The sequence below is a fragment of the Erinaceus europaeus genome, chromosome 2 (assembly GCF_950295315.1).
Source record: "Erinaceus europaeus chromosome 2, mEriEur2.1, whole genome shotgun sequence".
NCBI lineage: Eukaryota > Metazoa > Chordata > Mammalia > Eulipotyphla > Erinaceidae > Erinaceus > Erinaceus europaeus.
The window spans coordinates 96,337,410-96,358,168 of NC_080163.1; the positions used below are offsets into that span (position 1 = coordinate 96,337,410).

The window sequence follows — 20,759 nt, forward strand, 5'->3', positions numbered from 1 at the left end:
TCTTTTCTTCCTCTCCTTCCCTGCTCTGTCTTCTTTCTTCCCAAGTAGGGCCTCTTACTTTTATTGAGCACCTAACCAGAAACTCCTAATTCACATTTTTGGTAGCCGGGGCTACTGCTACAACATTTTTATAGTACATGCCTTTTCCAGCTCTTTTTATGCCAAGACAGTTCCTTCTTATAAATCACATAACAATTCTGCATTGATAAAAAAAAAAATGTACCTCCCCTGCTTCTAACACCTCCAAGTGAAACTCACTTCAGCTTTTCTGCTGTCGTTGCTTTGTTAGCTCTTTACATTTGGATGGAGAGAAGATATTCGACCCGGTGAGCCACTGCACACCCGAAAGTTCTGCTTCGATGCGATCTCACACAGCAGCCCCGTCACTCTCTATGACTGTCACGGCATGAAAGGGAACCAGCTCTGGGGATATCGGAAGGTAAGGCCAGGACAGAGGCCATCCTCAAACTGCTCAGCTGAAGGTTCCCCAACTCAAAGCTTTCTTTTAAAGCACACTGCTTTTCATTTGAGCTTTTAACTACACATATGTATACACATTTGATTCATACCTTTGGAAGCCAGCAGCAGAGATCACAAGAGAGGCAGAAAGTGTAGGAAAGAGCATGTTTTAGGTTTTACTTGTTATTTGTATGCCCATCCATTATGACTAAAGTATGGACTTGAGTCAAACACTGGCCAGTTATGGGAAGAACCAGTCTATTATATTTATTCCTTTTTCTCTTTTGTCATTATTGGAGTTTTAATCCTCTTAGATGACAGCTTCAGATATGGAGAGACGCAGAGGACACCATAGCACTAAAATGTCCTCCTCAGCACTGAGAATTTCTTTACAGTAGTGGGTGACCAGGCTTGAACTAGGCTTGAACTGGGTTCAAATTAGGGTCGTGTGCATGGCAAAGCAGGCACACTGTCCAAGTGGACTATTTTGTCAGGGGAAGGGTTTCTTTGCTGTAGTCTTTCTCCGATCATTTTGTAGCTGTGGGCTTCACATTATTTAGTCTTAACTCAGATCTCTCCCAAACAGAATGACCATGTACCCAAGAAAATATACAGAGAGATATAATTTAAAAGAACTCCAGTACACATACACACATACACACACACACACACACACACACACACACACTTATGTATCTCAGGGTTATTTGCTTAAGAACTCCTGGGTTAAGATAACTAAATTTACATAAATATATCTAAGTATTTATGGAAATATAATTTTTGCAACTCTTGTACAGAATGTGACCATTTGTCATTTGGTAAAAAAAAAAATCCCGCCCAAATGTAGCAAAAGAAAACTTACTTGGGAAATTTAAAAGCACTATGAGGTTGCCAGTGATTGCACTGTGAAACATTAATTCCAGCTTTAGGATACAATGTAATTTTTTATCAACTTCTTTGGCTTATAAATCAGGACATGGCTTTTGGTTAGCAAGGATTCCAGAAGCGTAATTCTGCCCCTCCAGCTCGTAAAACCACTGGGGTCTCTGTTTGCCTTTTCATGCCCTGGCATAATCCAGCCTCACCATGGGCTTCAACCAAAAAGGCAAAGGCAACACTTTATCCTACAGATGGGGTCAAATCATCAACCTCGCCCCAAAATTATAAAAAGTTAAAGAATAACCTGCAGAGAATCAACATGGAGGTGAAAGCAGAAGCCCTGGTTTTGATATCTGTTCATTTAACTTGGTTAACTATCTGACATCCACCTCTTTGAAGTAGAAACCTAATGTTATATTCTAAGGCAGACTGATTTGTATACATTTATTCAACATTATTCTGCATGCCACTCTCCAACCCCCTCCCACCCGCCCCCCCCACAAACACACATCTGGCAGATTATGACTATGTATCCAGATAAAGTACAAATTGTCTATTGTTATATCCTTCTACAGAAAAGAGAAGAAATAGAACGAGCAAGAAGATGGCATCAGGAATAACATGACAGTCTAGAAAATCTCACTATTATCCTTGAGAAATTCATAGTACATAATTTCTCTTGTCCAACCCTTTTGCTATTCAATATGAGATAGTCTATGAGTGGTGCAGTAAGAAAGTGCATTGTTTGACTTTTATGGCTATATCTGACCTTTAAGAAGTTACTTTCTGGGCATATCAATAAAAGCCATGATTCACCATTTGCCTGGTCTGCTGGTGGTCCCTAATGAACAAACCATTCCTCATTACTGTACATTTATAGCAGGGGGGACAGAACATTCAATAATGTGCAATTAAGCCAAGAAAACACAGTTGTTTTCATTAGGGAGCTTACAAAAGCTTGCAGATGGATAAGACCAGCTAGTACATGTACACACAGAGCTCCTGGGAGAAAAAAAAAAATCAGTTGAGGTGATTTCAAGAGGTAACTCATACAACGAAACACTTTAACCACTTCCAGAATCCTAAGAGACTTGTGAAAGGGAACCACTAGATGCCTCTGTGCTGTGTGGTCTTTTCTGAGGTCTCTTTGCAGCTGCAGGCCTTGCATTACTTAGCAAAAGGTTACACTCACTGTGTATTTATATAACAAGCAAGGTATTTATACATAATCAGGAACACCCCAACAGCTCAGAATGTAAAGTTTCTGAAATATCTCCTTTTGATGGATGACTAAGGCTGATTCAAATGTACCTGTTTTAGAAAGTTCTTCTCAGTCAAGGAATATGCCCAAGGCATAAAGAAAGAAGAGAGAAAACTCTCTGAAGTCCAACATTGCCTATTTAGATGCACTACTTGGCCCTGGGGAGATGTCTTTTTATTAACATATTCACAAATAAGCACAGATCCCTAAGACTCTAATCATTGCCTAATGGATGCCTAAGCTCCTAGGTAATCATCATCGTTACCCCCAAGTTGCTCAGGGGGCACAGAAGTGGTGCATTACACACCACTTCATCTTTACACATATATTGCCTCAAACTCACAATTACCTAGGCAGTGTTACGTATAATTCACAGAGGAAGAAATCCATGCTAGCAGATTTACAGAAGAACAAGTATTTCAATTTAGGTGCATCTGACCTTAAAGCCTCTGGTCTTTGCCTACCAAGCTCATAAGAAATCAGATCACTATTGCCTGGGAAACTTTTCGAGTGCCCATTGGGTTAGCACCACTGATATTAGCCAACCCTTCCTCCCAACTTCTTGGAGATTTGTTAGAAAGAAAAGATAACTGGAAGCTACTTTGTTTGAATGGGTAAAGGCAGCTGACTTTCTGACCAGTTTGGCAGCCATCAACTCTTGTTTTGTTTTGTTTAGGAAAGAGAAAAACAAAAGCTCTCTACCATTCATGGAGTTCTACTTAGGGAGTCTGTGTTTGTGTGCGTACTTGCGTGCATGCGTGCGTGTGTGTGTGTGTGTGTGTGTGTGTGTGTGTGTGTGTGTGTGTGTGTGTTCTCTTTAGTGTTAGGGATTGAGCTTGGTGCCTAATTCATGTAAAACACACTCTCTACCTCTGAGCCACCTCTTTGGCCTCACCATCCATTTGTTTGCTTGCACAGAAAGATTTTTCACTTTCCCACAGTCCAGTTTTATTGAGAGACAATTAATATATACTATTGCATAAATTACAAGTCTACAGTAATGATGTGACAAGTATATACACTAAAAAATAATAATAATTACCACAAAAAGTTTAGTTTGCACATCTACCACCTGACATATTTACATACTTTGTGTATGATGACAACTTTTAAGGTCTACCTCTCTCTGTGAAGCTTTCTGATATACAATATAGTATTGATAACTACAGTCACCATGCTATACCTTACATCCCCAGAACTTTTCTATCTTATAACTGGGAGCTTTTACCTTTGACTTTCTTTGTCCATTTCCTCTACCTTCTACTCCCATATTTTAGTTATTTTGAGATGTAGCACTTTGCTATTGCACAAAAAGAGAAGAAACTCCCTATTCTATGGTCTTGTAACTAGGTCCCATCACACTATCTCCTAGTGGCAGGTAGCCAGAACCCCATCATTGGTCTAGTTTTCTTTTCTACCACTAGGGGGACCCCTGTTACAAGAACAATGAGTTGTTGAACACAGTAAAAAAAAATCTTTGAAATCACTCAATATCTGAAACGAGAAACTGTTGTATCTCTTCTTCAACCTTTACATTTAATAAGTCACTAAAACTTACCCACTCCACCTCCAGTCATTCTTTCTAAAATCCATACTCATTTTGTCAAAGTTGCAGAACTCCCATTCTGAAATGGGCTTTGAACTGGACAAGTCTTTCCATCTAGACCCAGAACTATTGGCAATAGTTTTCTAAAGGTATGCCTTCCTATTTTTTATTTTATTTATTTATTTTTTTTTTTACTAGAGCACTGATCAGCTCTGGTTTATGGTGGTGTGATGGTGCAGGGGATTGAACCTGAAATATAGGAAGCTCAGCTATGAGATTCTCTTTGCATAACCATTATGCTCTCTCACACCTCCCACCCCACGTCCTTGGGCTTTTCTTTTGACCCTTTGACCAATCAACCACCCTAAGTCAGAGAAAGTTTCTACAAAACCTGGTCATTGCATTCTTCTTTACAATGTTTCTTCATTTCTCACTGAGTGGAAGAACTTTCTCTATCAGTTGTTACCCTAGCCTTTCACAATCTAGCCATATAATGTGATTCATCCTGAAACTATAATGTGAATTTGAGTAAGTTATTCTGCAACTATTATTTTCAACTTTCTTTTTTTAATTTTTTAATTTTATAATTTTGCTTTCAGGTATATGTTTTGCCCTAGCTTATGGATACCTGTGAACACATGCTCTATCTCGCAGGACCTGGTCTATATCTAGGTTTTTGGGACTCTGTTAGGAAGTGAACCGCCTGGAATGGAATTAGAGAATACCATTAAAGGAAAGGTCTCACCCGAGTAATGAAGCTGAAGGGTTGTCATTCCACACCCCAAGTCTCTGGTCACAGTCTGAAGTGAATCATGCTGAGGTAGTACTCATTGCATTGATTAGGTTGGGATTGGCAGATGCAATATTTGGTATGAATTGAGAGAAGCATGCAGGAAAGTGTGCCCCACCCTAAGGTTCCAGGACCGGGGGAAATATAGGCTCCATAGTGGAAATGTGAGGTTCCTGCTGTCTTAGGGTTCAAGAAGAGAATAGTTATTGTTATAATCACATTATTTGGTAATTGGGTTAACTTTGAAAAATCCCTTTGTTAGGATTTGCTGTATAATACCCAATATCACCATAATTTATGTCCTTTGACATTATTTGGATATAGTTGTGCCACCGGTTGCTTCTGTTCTCCCTGGCCTAGGCTTTTGAGAGAGTCAACATATCAAAGCTTCAGTCTATGTACTAAAAAGACTCATTCTGTGCTTTAAAAAGTTTGAGACATTCAATCAATTTTTCCCATCTCATATTAATTAACTAGTGATTTATATGACTACAAATTGATAGACGTGTACATAAATACTGTTCCCACCACCAAAAGACTGTGTCCCATCTCACCAACCCCACCCTCTGCCACCCCAGGAAGCTGAATATCCACCTTCACCCTCACCCCAGGGTTTCTACTTTGGTGCCCTACTCCAGATTTAGTCAAATCCTGCTTTTAGTTTCCTTTTCTGTTCTTCCTTCTCAACTTCTGTTGATGAGTGGGATTATCCCATACTCATCTTATCTTTCTGACTTAGCTCACTATTTTTAACTTTCTTACCACCACAATAGACATAAAAATTAAGTGAAACCTCGAAACCATGTGAAACTTCTAAAGCAATTTCCAGCTTATATGGTCAAATTTACACCTTTGTGAGTAACAAGTTAACCATTTGTGTCTAGTTGACTGTTTAATTTTTACTTTGAGGCGAGGGGGTTGGGGGGATCGGGCAGAACACCATCCAGCATATATATATAATGTCAGGGGTCCAACCAAAGATCATATGCATCAGAAGCATGCATTCTACCACTGAGATCCTCAAGCAGGTTCTTATTCTTCATACTATGTGCACTTAACCCAGTGCACTACTGACCAGTAGTGCCTTGAATCACCACTTATTCAAAATGTTCATTCATGCGGGCCAAGTGGTCTCTCTTGAATTCTCTCTGTCCTGTCCAATAACAATAACAACAACAAAAGGGCAACAAAATGGGACAATGGCCTCCAGGAGAAGTGGATTCATAGTGCAGGCACCAAGCCCCAGGGATAACCCTGGAGGCAGAAAAAAAATGTTCATTCATTCTCATTGCACTAAAGTGACAGGCAACTTTGTTATATCTTAAGGGACCTAAAAATCAGAGTATATTTATGAATGCCTCATTTCCACCATGAGACGAAGTAGACTTAGCTAGAAATAAAGTAAACTAATAGAAGTAAACTAACTTAATATAATAAAAATTGTATGTAATTTTACTAAAACTTTGCGTAGTGGGTACAGTGAGTCTGATATAAATATAGTCTTGAAATTTCATAGTATTGTACTAAATCAATAAAAAGTCATATCCTAGGCCTACAGCAACATTATTAGTGAAATATTGGAGCTTTCCTGTGGAGACTGGAAATAAAATAAAATATCCACTACCATCATTTCTATTAAGCATTGTACGTGATCATCTACTCAGAATATTCGGGCAAGATAAGGAAAATTGAAAGGTGTACGAACTGAAAAGGAAGAAATAAAAGCAGTCTATTTATAAGTGATATAGTTGGGTATGTAGAATATTCAAAAGATTACACAGGTCTAAATCATTAAAATTAAAATGTAGGGGGGTGGGGCAGTAGCGCTGCAGGTTAAGCACACGTGTCTCAAAGCACAAGGACCAGAATAAGGATCCCGGTTCCAGCCCTTGGCTCACCACCTGCAAGGGGGTCGCTTCAGGGGCGGTGAAGCAGATCTGCAGGTGTCTTTCTCTCCTTCTCTTTGTCTTCCCCTCACCTCTCCATTTCTCTCTGTCCTATCCAACAACAATGGCAGCAATAACAACAACAATAAACATTAAGTGCAACAAAAGGGAAAAAATGGCCTCCAGGAGCAGTGGATTACTAGTGCAGGCACTGAGGCCTATAAAACATAAACTATAAAACTATAAAACATCGTGAGTTCTGCAAGATAGCTTACCTGGATAGGGTGTCTGCTTTTCCATGCAGGAAGCCCAGGTTCAAGGCCAGCCCCCACCATACTAGAGGAAGTGTCGATTCTGTAGAATCTTTCTCTACCTAATCTATCTATCTATCTATCTATCTATCTATCTATCTATCTATCTATCTATCTACCTATATATCTCTCTCTCACTCTCTCTCTCTCTACCTCTCTATCTCTCTATCTGAAAATGTCTGATCTTCCATTTAAAGCAGTAAAGCCACTCTGATGACAAAACAATAATTATAAAGGAAAACATCATGGCAGGGCCAGGCAATGGTGTACTGGATTAAGCACACACAGTACTAAGTACAAGTTTAGAGCCCCAAGCTCCTCAACTGCAGAGGTAACTTCACAAGTGGTGAAGCAGGTCTGCAGGTATCTATCTTTCTCTCCCTTTATCTCCCCACCCCTCTCAATTTCTCTCTGTCCTATCCAAAAAAAAAAAAAAAAAAAAAAAAGACCACCAGGAGCAGTGGATTTGTAGTGCTAAAACCAAGCCCCAGAAATAAACCTGGAGGGAGAAAAAAAACATGAAATAAACAAGTATGAATAAATTATAAAAGTACATTTTTAAAATTGATTTATTTAATAGAGGGAGGGGGAGAGAAGGGGGAGAGGGAGAGGGAAAGGCAGGGGGAGAGACAGGGGGAGAGAGATGAGACTATCACTTTGAGGTATGCATTATTTGGATAAAATTCAGGACCTCAGGCTTGCAAATCCAATACTTCATCTACTGCATCACCTCCCAAACCACTACAAAGTCACATTTTTAGGCAATGTGCTATTATATAACCTCAACTGAGCCTCTCTAGAAGGTATTTTTTTAAGTTTCTAGAATTTTTAAATGAGCAACTAGACAGAATATAATTTTTCTAGCTCCAACATCCATCTACATTTTTTTTCCTTACTCTTCCTTTCCTCTTCAGCTGGAATTTGCCCCCTACCTGTGTTGCTATTTTGCTTTCTTCTTTACACTTGCAAATTGCTTTACACATAAATATTAATTACTTGTGGATATAAATTTTATTTCTCTATGATCTACACAGTATCTCATATGTATGTGTTCCTAAATAAGCGGTCATTAAATGGTTTATAGAACACTTAGGTTCAGTTATTAACCTGATACCTTCTTTTATTACCCTCAAGTTGTGCTGGACAAAATTTAACACATCTCTTTATCTCATAAAGTGAAAGTTTTAAATCACTTTTCTTAGTTGATCTCTGGGGCATTCTTATAATTTAGCTCCATAAGCAAAGACTTAAAAATAGCATCAAACAGGAAGCACAGATCAGAAGGAACCTGTCAGTCTAAATTGATAGCAGTGTAACAAACAATCACATTAACTTTAAAAATGAGTGGGTGGAATTCTTGGCATGTGCCTACATTTGACTGTTTATTGTAACTTACGATAAATGCCAAGGCTTTGGCCTTTCAGCTCATAAAATTATGCTGATCCAAAAAAGATGCCAGATGGGAGCCCACAAGGTTGTTATTTTTAAGTCATCCTGGTTAGGTATTGATTTAGGACCAAAAGTGGGGAAAGTGTATACAGAGTTTAATTTAAAAGACATGTAAGTCAATGTTGGTTCTGATTTATGAAACCCTACTACAAAATCTTGAGCCTATGGTCATACTTCAGCAGTCACACCATTGTGACACTCATTACTTTTGGACAGTCCCAACTGGTAGAAGCTCTTCCCAGGTCTTTGGTGCCAAACAGATAAAATTTGATCCATTTTGTTCAAGACAAACCCTAAATATTTTGGCAATTCTTGCCTGATCTTTACTCCTTTATTCAGGATCCAAATTCCTGCCATTGGCCTTTATATGATTTAATTTGAATCTACCTCAACACCCTGGGCAATTTCTCTGGCTCTCAAATAATTTCAGGGAACAGCATGAGACCCAGAGCAGAGGACAAAATCATAGGTATCAGGGTTCAGGCGGCAGCATACCTGGGAGAGTATACATGTTACAATGTGCAAGGACCCTGGCTTGAGCCACTGGTCCCCATCCTCAAAGAGAGAGCCTCATGAGCGGTGAAATAGTGCTACAGGTGTCTTCTTTCTCTTCCCTATTGATTTCTTTGTCATTATCCAATAAATAAATTAATTAATTTGTTTTTAAATTTCAGATGTGGTTTACCCAAAGACAGTAAAATTTCTAGCACCCTTTTTTATAAGCACATAGTGCTTTATGGTTATGGGCAATGGATTTCTGTTAGCTTGAGTTGATTGATTTTTCTGTCTTCACATCACATACTTGGCTTTCTTAATGAGTTTTTAGTATTAAAAAATGCCTCACAGTCTTTTACTCATGTTTTATTGCACAGACACATCTCTCCAGTCTTAATACCAGTACAGTTCATCATTCATAATTGCATAGCTATTCATTTGTTTCTATTAAATCTATCTCACTAGATTTACCCTAACCTGATTTTTAACTCTTTGATCCAACTTATGAGCAATGAAACTAACTTTGTTCTATCCATGAATTTGGATCATCATGCACTTATGTCCTCATCAAAAGTGTTTATCCCAAAGCATAAAGCCAAAAATTGAGGGGTCCACTGGTGGTGCATGGGGATAAGCACACATGCTCAAGGATCCCAGTTCAAGCCCCCGGCAACCCACCTGCAGGGGGGTCACTTGGGTCTGCAGGTGTCTATCTTTCTCTTCCCCTCTCTATTTCCCCCTCTTCTCTCAACTTCTCTCTATTTTATCCAATAAAATGGGGAAAAAAATGTCTGCCAAGAGTAGATTTGTAGTGCCAACACTGAGCCCCAGTGATTACCCTGGAGGCAAAAATAAATAAATAAGTAAATAAAATGAGCCCTCTGTGATATGACAGAGGTGCCATTGATCTATTAATGAACATCATTTGGATGAGGTTACTCAACCTGATAAAAATTCACTTCTAGTAATATTGTTTAGCCCACATTGCTCCACCTTCTCCACAAGAAAACAAAGGTGTTTTTCAAAGATTGTTTTGAAAGCCCAGTACATAATCAAATCCCTATTTTTAATAGGAAATATAAAAATCATCACTCCTGGGGGCCAGGTGGTGGTGCACCTGTTTAAGAGAACACTCTATAGTGGGCAAGAACCTGGGTTCAAGCCCCTGGTCCCCCACCTGCAGGGGGAAAAGCTTCACGAGTGATGAATCAGGGCTACAGGTGTCTCTCTGACTCTCTCTTTATCTCCCCTTCTCCTTGCAGTTTCTCTCTGTCTCTATCCAATGATAAATAAAGAAATCATCACTCCCAAATAAAGTGTGATCCTTATGTGGAAGACAGCTATTCAAATTGATATTCAACAACCTTCTGAAAGAAGAGGGAAGCTAACACCCAGGCATGGAATATATGCATCCTTGTCATTAAGCTGCCTTTCCTATTGTTATCTAGTGTTATCTTCCCATTCTGTTTGTATGTGTATGTCTAAGAGAGCCAAAGTCACTTAGTTGTCATGACCTTTTAACTTTTTGCAGATAGTTTTTCTATATCCCATTTTACCTAACACACAGTAAAGGTCATTCTCTGTTCGCTCAGAAGAAGACAAATTCTATGACAGATTATGTCAGATTCTAACATAAGGCCAAAAGTTTCCTAAACTGATTGTCTGCCAATACCTAGACTATTTAACAGATATAATCTAGTAATATGGATTGGAATTACTTTTTAAATCCGCACTACTAATGAGAACAACTTTTCCTACCTGAGCAACTGTGGGGTTGGAGCAAGATTACTAGTTGGGTCAGCTAAGAAGATGAATGAAACCTAGCTTAGAGATCAGGATCCTGAGGGACCTAAGATTTGAATTTTGTTTCCACTTGGGCTTTAGCACTATAATCTTGGAAAAATTCTTTACCATATACTTTGGTTTCCTCATTTACAAGATGCAAATAACAATAATAATAATAACACCTATTATAGAGCATTATGATTGTTAAGTAAAGTTTAAATGCTCATAGGAGATTTGATTCAATAAGAACTTAACATTAGCTGTTACTATTTCCTCCGTTCAGCAAAATATCTTCTGGCTTAACTTTAGCTCTCCAGGTAAGTTTGCATAGAGGAAGGTAGGACTAACTACTCTGTATGTCTACACTGTATGTTTCTATACTATTTTACCTACTTAGCTATAGCTAAAGATTAGAATGTAAATTTCAAAAAAAAATCAGGGTGTTTTTTTTGTCCCTCTTATTTCTTTCATACAGTACCTAAGATGTGGCACACCAGAGGTGCTTCATTCGTTGTTGTTGTTTATTTCTAGAATAAATAAATACATGAATCTAACTTCCTGTACATCTGTGTCCACAAGCTCTTCACATTGCTTATATGATTTAAGCAGATAAAAAAATCTAGGTGGATCACAACACCACCAGAAACACAGATATATACTCAATACGGAGCAGCTATTCTTGTGTTTGCATAACTCCCAGCAGGTTTACTGAGGAGAGATAAAGAGTCATGGACAGATGGAAGCAAGATAGGGAACAGATGGGTTTCCTCTACTTTTGGAGCTTTTAGTCTAGTGGGAAAGACAATACCTAAATAAATGAAGTATACAGGATAATATTAGAGCATGACAGAAGTAAGCAAGGGTCCTTTGACACACTTTCTAAAATATAGACATAAAAGATGAGTGAGTATTAGGTAAATGAAGAAATTGATGTAGAAAAAGATGCCAGGTAGAGAGATTGACATTTTTTTTTTTTTTGATCTGACTGGTCAAAAGCCCCTGACAAGAGGAAGACCAATTTTCTCCTTCTGTGAAGAAATTTCTACCTGTCCAAGAATAAACAATAAAACTGCATTGTCTCTCTTATGCATGTCAAGGTGTTACTTGCATCCTCCCAGATGCCAACAGTAAAAAAAAAAAAAAAAAAAAAGCACCCTATCTAATTTGTCTTTCTTGCAGAACTCTAAGATAAACATCTTCCAACTTTGTTATTCTTTACAACTTTAAGTGTAGGAAAGCAGAGGTTTTTAATCCTTTATTCATTCCACTCTCTTCTTCCTTGTTTCTTTATTTTTGTGGATGCAATCCCTAAATCACTGATAGAAACTAAGTGAATATCAAGCATGATCAAAGGTAAGGATTATCAAAGATGGTCAAGAAAAAAAACCAAGGTCAAAATTCCATCTCATGGGACCTTGAAAAAAATCATGCTAAGTGAAATAAGTCAGAAACAGAAGGATGATATGGGATGATCTCACTCTCTGGCAGAAACTGAAAAACAAGATCAGGAGAGAAAACATAAGTAGAACCTGAACTGGAATTGGCATATTGCACCAAAGTAAAAGACTCAGGGGTGTGTGTGGGGGAGAATACAGGACCAAAAAGGACGCCAGAGGACCTAGTGGGGGTTGTATTGTTATTTGGAAATCTGGGAAATGTTATGCATGTACAAACTATTGTATTTACTGTCAAATGTAAAACATTAATTCCCCAATAAAGAAATTTAAAAAATGCATTTCATGGGGGTAGGAAAATGAGTCAGAAAGTAGAGTGCATGCTTTGCCGTGCATGAGGCTGAGAGTTGGGCCTCCAGCACATGGAAGCATCATGGATAGCACCAAGAGAACTACATGGGTTTTAGAACTAGAAGGTAGAACTGTGTTTTGGTCTCTCTCTCTGTGTGTCTCTCTCTTCCCCACTTTCTCTCTGTCTGTCTCTTTGTCTTTTTTTTTCCCCCTTCCGGGGTTATTGCTGGGGCTCAGTGCCTGCACTACTAATCCACTGCTCCTGGAGGCTATTTTTTTCCCTTTTTTGTTGCCCATCGTTATTCTTGTTATTGTAGAGGACAGAGAGAAATCGAGAGAGGAGGGGAAGACAGAGAGAGGGAGAGAAAGACATCTGCTTCACCGACTGTGAAGCGACCCCCCCCTGTGTGGGGTGAAGCCAGGGGCTCGAATCAGGACCCCTCAGCTGGTCCGTGCACTTAACCCGCTGTGCTACCACCCGGCCCTTTCTCTCTCTCTCTCTCTCTCTCTCCCTCTCTCTCTCTCTCTCTCTCTCTCTCTTTTTTCTCTCTCTCCCTCTCTACCGCTAGCCCCTAAAAACATAGATGGAAAATTGAATCAAGGTGGTTGCTCAGCAATTTTGCATATGAACACGGCCTTGTGTGTATCCCACAACACTGCATCAAAAATTATATCACAGTTGCAAATCTTCATTTTAAATCTATGCATATTTTTTCTATCAGGGCACCGTTCAGCTCTAGCTTATGTTACTATGGGGATTTGAACCTAGAACCTCAGAGCCTCAGGTGTGAAAGTCTTTTGCATAACTTTCATGTTATTTCATTAGCCCATCCCACTCTTAAACCTGCCACTCTTTCTGGCCTCAATACTACTTTTTCTTCAACTGTCCACTTCTTCCCTCCACTTAACTCCAATCCTCATTCACCTGAACACTCCGTGTGTTTGTTTTTATATGCTATTGCTTTTCACTTGCCTCAGCTTTTTTTTTTTCTTCTTTTGCTTGCTTTGTGCCTACACTATGAATCCACTGCTTCTGAGGTCATTTTTTTTTCCATTTTTTGTTGCCCTTGTTATTGTTGTTGCTGAATAGGACAGAGAGGAATTGAGAGAGGAGCGGAAGACGAGAAAAAGATAGACACCCACAGCCCTGCTTCACCTGCAGGTGGGGAGCCAGAGGCTCGAACCAGAATCCTTGAGCTGATCCTTGTGCTTTGTGCCATGTTCACTTAACCTGGTGTGCTACCAACGGCCCCCTTGCCTTTAATATGGATGATTGTTTATCCTTTGGCTGTTTGTTTGCTATATAGTCCAATACCTCCTGACCTCGACTCCATCTCTTCTCTGTCACTGTTTCAGTTCATTCAACATACAAATCCTATGACTCAGGGGGCTTGGCAGTAGGTAGCATATAGGGTTAAGCATACATGGTACAAAAGGTCAAGGACCAGCTCAAGGATCCTGGTTTGAGCTCCCAGCTCCCCACCTGCAGGGGAATTGTTTTGCAAGCAGTGAAGCAGGTCCTCTCTCCTCTCTATCTTACCCTTCTCTCTCAATTTCTCTCTGTCCTATCCAACAACAACAGCAGTAACAATAATAACAGCAACAACAACAGGAAAAAAAAGATAGCCACCAGGAACAGTGGATTTGTAGTACACCCTGAAGGAACAAAAGAAAAGTGTCCTATGACACTACTGTTTTAGATCTTCACAATAATCCTTGACACTTCCATGAAAAAATAAGCCTCAGTCTCTTCCTAATATGGTCCTTGCTTCTCTCTTGAATATTACTGTCTGGAATTTGCTAGCTTGCTCTTTGTTCTCTAATCCTGCCAAGTGACTCACTGGTTTTCATCATAAAATACAATGTCCATTACCTCTGACATCACCATCTACCACTCTTCACTCCCCCAATCTACCACTCTTCCTCTAATGACCATGGTGCAGCCTTTGTACTGGCTATTCCCTCTTTCTGGAATCCTTTTCACCCCAGATATTTTCATGGTGAATTCCATTATCTTCTGTAAGATTAGCCAAATGTCATTTTCTAAATGAGGTTCACCCTTGATATCTTATTCATATTTGCACACTGAAAAGTAATAGGTTATCTATGGCCATACCACCCTGAACACACCTGACTGCATCTAAAAAGTAATAGGTGCCCAATAAAATTGTATTGAATAAATATACATGTGTTTTCCCATCTCTGTTCATAGGTTTTTCCTTTGTCTGAACTGCCTGAATGTGATGATTTGGCTTGTCTACTACTTCATTGTCTACTTTTCTACTATTTCATTGACATATTTTACTTCAAACATTTCTTGCTTAACATTCTTTGGGTCAGGGAATGCATCTTAAATAACCTTCCTATGCTTCTGTTCTAATATACATCAGAAAATAAAAGACACTCAATGACATATTTTTTAACTCAGTTGGCCTGAATAATGTTATATTTTAGGCAAAGTACTTAAACCATGGATCAAGCATAAACTCTGACCACAACTACACAGAGGAGCTCATTTCAGAACTATGTCCTAAAAGCCCTTCTGTTTAAAAGGAAAAAAGTACTAACATAATAATTCATTGTTGATGGTGGGTTTTGCTTTTTTATTTTTGTTGTTCTGTTTGTTGTCTTTTTGTATTGATGTAACACTGCCTTAAATGTTATGCAATTCTTGGAATAAAGTTTATAAGCCTAGATTATCAACAGCACATCAATTGAGATAACTGGTTGAGGAAGGGAATTTTTTTTTAATTCTAATTTTAAGTTATTTAAGAAAAACATGCCATTCTGGTCTTGACTAGCTGCCCTCAGAATCTAATAGTGAATTCTGATTTCTAGATTTGTGGTGTTTCCCAGAATAAAAAGAGCAGAAGTGGTTTGGAATCTCTATAAACCAAACCCCAATCCTTTACCAAGCCCAGCAAATGCCTGCCCTCCTTCTGTGTGGGAGCTTTGTTCTCAGGATCTCTCCCCTTCCATTATGAACACACACCTTATTTTATTGTCTTTGCATCTTTGGTTTTTTTCTTTGGTTACCATGAATACAATGTGAATTTCTGCCCCATATAGGCTAAGGAATTTAATACAATTTCTTGCTGATTTAGAACTACTGCAAAGAGACATATAAGTGGCAATCAAGTTGCTAGAAAGCTTGGGCTAGGAGGATTTTTCATCTCCTACTTAGAAAGTCCCACCCATGCCATTTCACAATATGGCCTAACTGAACTTTATGACATTGATCGGTATTTTAACACTGGATCAGAAAATTTTCATTTCCTACTCAAAAATTTCTAAAATTCTTTTTAAAAAGCAAAGAGTGCATTACCCATGTTCAGTCCCACCTACAGGAGGAAAAGCTTTCACGAGTGGTGAAGCAGTGTTATAGGTTCTCTCCCTCTCTCTACTTCCTCTTTCAATTCCTCTCTGTCCCATCAAAATTGATTAATTAATTAATTTTAAAACAAAAAAGCACTGCTCAGCTTTGGTTTATGGCAGTGCCAAGGATTGAATTAGGGACTTGAAGACTTAGACATCAAAGTCTTTCTCCATAACCATTGTTATCTCCTTGCCCAAATTTCTAGCTTTCTTAGGCAAACTGGATACACAGTTTTCTGCATACAGAAATATGCAGAAAAGGATATGCAAACAGGATATGCAGTTTTCTGTTTGACATTTGAACAGTCAGGGTCACCTACCAAATTTTCCCTCAGGGCTGAAAACACACACACACACACACACACACACACACACACACACACGCTTTGGTTAAAAGTGCCCATTAAGGAAGATATCTGATAACAGCAGACTTGCTAAAGCAGTATAAGACTATTCCAGAGAAAATATTCAAGTCTGTTCTCTTCCTGTCACCTCTTGTCTGGACCAATGAGGTTCAGGATAGAAGTATAGTGAACTCTTCCTCAACAGGAAACTCAATCACAGAATGATTGACTTGACCCACTGACTTAATTCCAGCCAGGAAAGGCATCAATAAAGACATTTAGTAACACAGAGTTGGCTAAGTAGAAACAAAAAGATGGCCATGTATAGCCATCAATGTCAAAAGTGATAAATGTGTACTCTGGTAAAAATCAAAGATTCCTCCAGAAGCTTCACCTTTCAGACCTGCCAGGTCTTCCATGATATGAATGAGCAGAACTCAGTCTGTAACAAAAGAACAATCAGTCTGTTGGTCTCCTGAACATTGTTGATCTTTTCTACTTTGATATCTGTCATTTGTCTCTGTCACAAGTGAACTTTGTTATAAAATGTTTCCTTCAAGTTTACAACTGGGAGCAGCTTTAGAGATTGATGTTATCCATCTCATTTTTTTTGCAAAAATAATGCTTCTTTAATTTTTTTATTTATAAAAAGACAACATTGACTAAACCATAGGATGAAAGGGGTACAACTCCACACAATTCCCACCACCAGAACTCTGTATCCCATTGCCTCCCCTGTTCTTTAACCCTCCAGTAGTATGGACCCAAGGTCATTGTGAGATTCAGAAGGTTAAACGTCTGGCTTCTGTAATTGCTTCCCTGCTGAACATGGGCATTGACAGGGCGATCCGTACTCCCAGCCTGCCTCTCTCTTTCCCTAGTGGGGAAGGGCTCTGGGGAAGTGGAGCTCCAGGACACATTGGTGGGGTTGTCTGTCCAGGGAAGTCTGGTCGGCATCATACTAGCATTTGGAACCTGGTGGCTGAAAAGAGAGTTAACATACAAAGCCAAACAAATTGTTGAGCAATCATAGACCTAAAGGCTAGAATAGTGCAGATGAAGAGTTAGGGGGTCCTCCATTTTGTAGATGGCTAGTGGGCATATTTTAGTTATATGCCAAAGGGCCTGAAACTGATGACGTTTCTAGATGTAGATAGATACATTTAGAGAATTCTGAATTCTGTGGTGTTTTTTTTTTTTTTTACTATTATTATTTGTTTGGGTTTCCCCCCCCCTTTTCTTTCAGCTTTTCTGAGAGCAGGAGAGAAATATATAATAATACATAACAAAATTTTGGGGGGTAATACTGAATTTGCATATTCTGCTTGCTTGTCTTCAGTAGTATACCTGCATTTAATAGAGCATGTGTTCCTATTTCAGATTTGGAAAAACATGACCACCTTATGGCTGGGAGGATAAGGCCTGGAAAAGTAATATTTTCAGAAAAATGGGCTTGGCTTTTTGCATCCACATTGTGGTACACAAGCTGCTTAAGGGAAGAGAATAGAAACATGCTCTATCCCTTTACTTTTCTTGTTTCTCAGTTTACATGGAAATAAATAGTTGAGGGGGGAAAGCTATGAGGATTGAAAAGTCTCCATTTGAACTGATAAAAGTTAGCACTAGGAAGTACATGGTCAGTCAAGGGGGGAGGGTGTATGTGTACACAGAATAGAGTGAGTTGGAATTGTAGCAGGTCACATGGAATGGTCATGAATGTAACTGCTTAAGAATTCTTTAGGGCAGAATTGAGAACCCAGAACTTTATTCTTTATGTCACCTCCTGCACTATGATGCTGTGGTCTCTTTTTCTCTGTTTTTGCCTCTCTGCTGCTATTTATTTTAGTGCCTAAGTTTTTTTCTAAATATGTTTAGACAGTTTTCTCTTTGATTTTATTATCCAACCAAGATTTATTAATTTCCAGCCATATTAGTTGACATGCTTAGTACTTACCATGCTCTTAAAAAAAGGTTTACTAAATGAATCTTTGCTTACTGAACATTTGAAAAGTAATATTAATGAGTGGCTTGGGAGATGGTGCAGTGGATGAAGTTTTGGATTCTTGAGCATGAGGTCCTGAGTTCAATCCCTAGCATTGCATATGGCAGAGTGATGCTCTGGTTCTCTCTCTCTCTCTCTCTCTCTCTCTCTCAATAAAAGAAAAGGAAAGAAAGAATTATTTGGGGCAAGTACTGGACAGTGTTGCACCTGATAGGTGCACTCATTACCATGCATAAAGACCTGGGTTCAAGTCCCCTTCCTCACCTGTAGGAGGAAGCTTTATGTGTGGTAAAGCAATGCTGCAGATACCTCTCTGTGTCTTTTTCTGTTTCCCTTTCCCTTTCAATTTCCCTCTGTCATATATATATATATATATATATATATATATATATATATATATATATCCACTCATGCACCTATTCTTCAGGAGTGTTAGTGGATTTATTGTGTAGTCATCAAGCACCAGACATAACCCTGGTAACAATTAAAAAACATCATGAATGTTTCTTGGTGGCTGAGAAGGTGGCTCACCTGCTAGAGTACAGGACTTGTATGCACAAGATTCCAGTCATATCCCCAGCACCACGTGTGGCAGAGGTTTGGTGCTTTAGCTTCTCTTTCTGTCTCCTTCTCTCACAAAATAAATAAACCTTTTTTAAAAAAAATACTGATAAATCACTAATGAAGATTAGGAAAATAAAGAAATAAATATCTTGGGTTGAGGTTACTAATCTGGAAGATGCTGGGGGTGGGTGACTGGACATGAGAGATGCTGGAGAGAGAGAGCAAAGGAGCAGGTAAAGGTGGCTGTAGCCAACAAGCCACAAGGACTGGGAAACAGAATTTGTGAGGAAAGCAGCTTTGACCCCTAGGAGAGCAGAAAAGGGACAGGATCACAAAGCACTTCCCCTCCTCTTGAACCCACTGCTTCCCCCCTCTCCTGAATGCCTTCTCCTGGCTTCAGATAGCAACAGAATTAGTGGAGCCAGAGATGTCGAGAAAGGGAAGGCAACCTAGAAGCCTTATTTTGTGGAAGGAAAAGAAAATCCACATGAAACTCGGGAAACTTTCAACAGAGAACAGTGTGTCTTTGTGTTAGGCATAGCCCTTTGTTTACACTGAAAATAGAAACACGCAAACTAAATTGCAGGCAGCTGCTTTTCTCCTAGCTTATTCTTCCTTCCTCACAGGGCACCTGATTATGCAAACATCCGGATCCAAAAGGACATTAAATATTGGCTGGTGGGATCTGGAAGCAACCCAGAAATTTTTACACAGGATGCCTGAAAAAAAAAATGAATTCAAAGACATCGCAAGACTCAGAGAACACAATCAAGCTAGGATTGTAGCTCAGTGTAGAATGTGTGACATGCCAGGAAGAGCAAGAACCATACCAAAGGATCTCACTCACAGGTGGAGCTTACGAAAGGACAGAAATGGAAAACATAACGTGAAACTTTGTCAGGCTAGCTTCGCGGGAGGGAGAGAGAGATGACCAGGGACTCATGGCTGAGTGGTACACAGTTCAGTCTTTATTCATGTGGAACGCAGCGCAATCTAAGCTATCTCTAATCACAGTCTTGTCTTTATATATCCTGAGGCAGAAGTGTCAGGTCCAAAGAGGATGTACGTAGGATAGGGGGTGGGGAGAAGGAAAAAGTGTGCAAAACAGTGAGGATTAAACCAATGCCCTGGAGGCAGGGCGGTGCTTAGTTAACAGTGGTTATATAAATAGATTACAGTGTTAAGCAGGGGGGGATTAAACCAATGAAATAGAAGGGGTATTAGAAGCATACCAAGAAAACTTGGATTGGCTGTGGTGCATTGCACCAAAGCAGAGGACTCTGGGGAGGATGGGAAAGGGACGGGATAGAGCGGCAATGGGTTCCTGGTATATGATGGGAGAATAGGACCTGGATTTAGGGAAGCCTGTGTCTTGCAGACACCTAGACACCTATATGAGGTGATGAAAGGTTGTACCTAAGTCTCAACAACTGTACTGTTAAACCATTAACCCCACCCCCACTTCCTCATAAAGCATGAAAAAGAAGAATGCCTGCAGTCCTCTGACTGACACATGTCCCCCACCCAAAAAAGAAGAAGGAAAAGGAAAATATTTAGAACCTCTAAACATTCCCCACTCTAAATATTACATTACTAGATCCCCAAATTTAATGTATGGCTTGAGAATATTTTTAAATGTTACTGATAGGTGTTTTTTTTTTTAAGCATGGACATTTTAAGAGACAAACTTTATTACTAGATAGTGAAAGATCTGTTTATCTTAGCACTCATTTCCTCTTTTCTATTTGAACAATAAAAAAAAAAGTCTGTTAATAGCTATTCAGATAATGAGCTTGCTAACTGCTTACACTTTGTCCTGGCAGCTCCTTTCAGTCACAGAGCTGTTTATCTTTGTCATGCATTAGTGA

The 20,759-nt window shown here is 39.2% G+C and overlaps 1 protein-coding gene across 1 annotated transcript in view; it reads left to right on the plus strand.

The window, feature by feature from the left end:
• GALNTL6 (polypeptide N-acetylgalactosaminyltransferase like 6) overlaps window positions 1-20,759 on the plus strand; it is a 1,261,228-nt gene that overhangs the window by 1,236,640 nt on the left and 3,829 nt on the right. Inside the window, exon 12 of the mRNA XM_007523011.3 lies at window positions 290-439. Coding sequence (XP_007523073.1) covers window positions 290-439 — 150 coding nt within the window. The remainder of the gene's footprint in view (window positions 1-289; window positions 440-20,759) is intronic.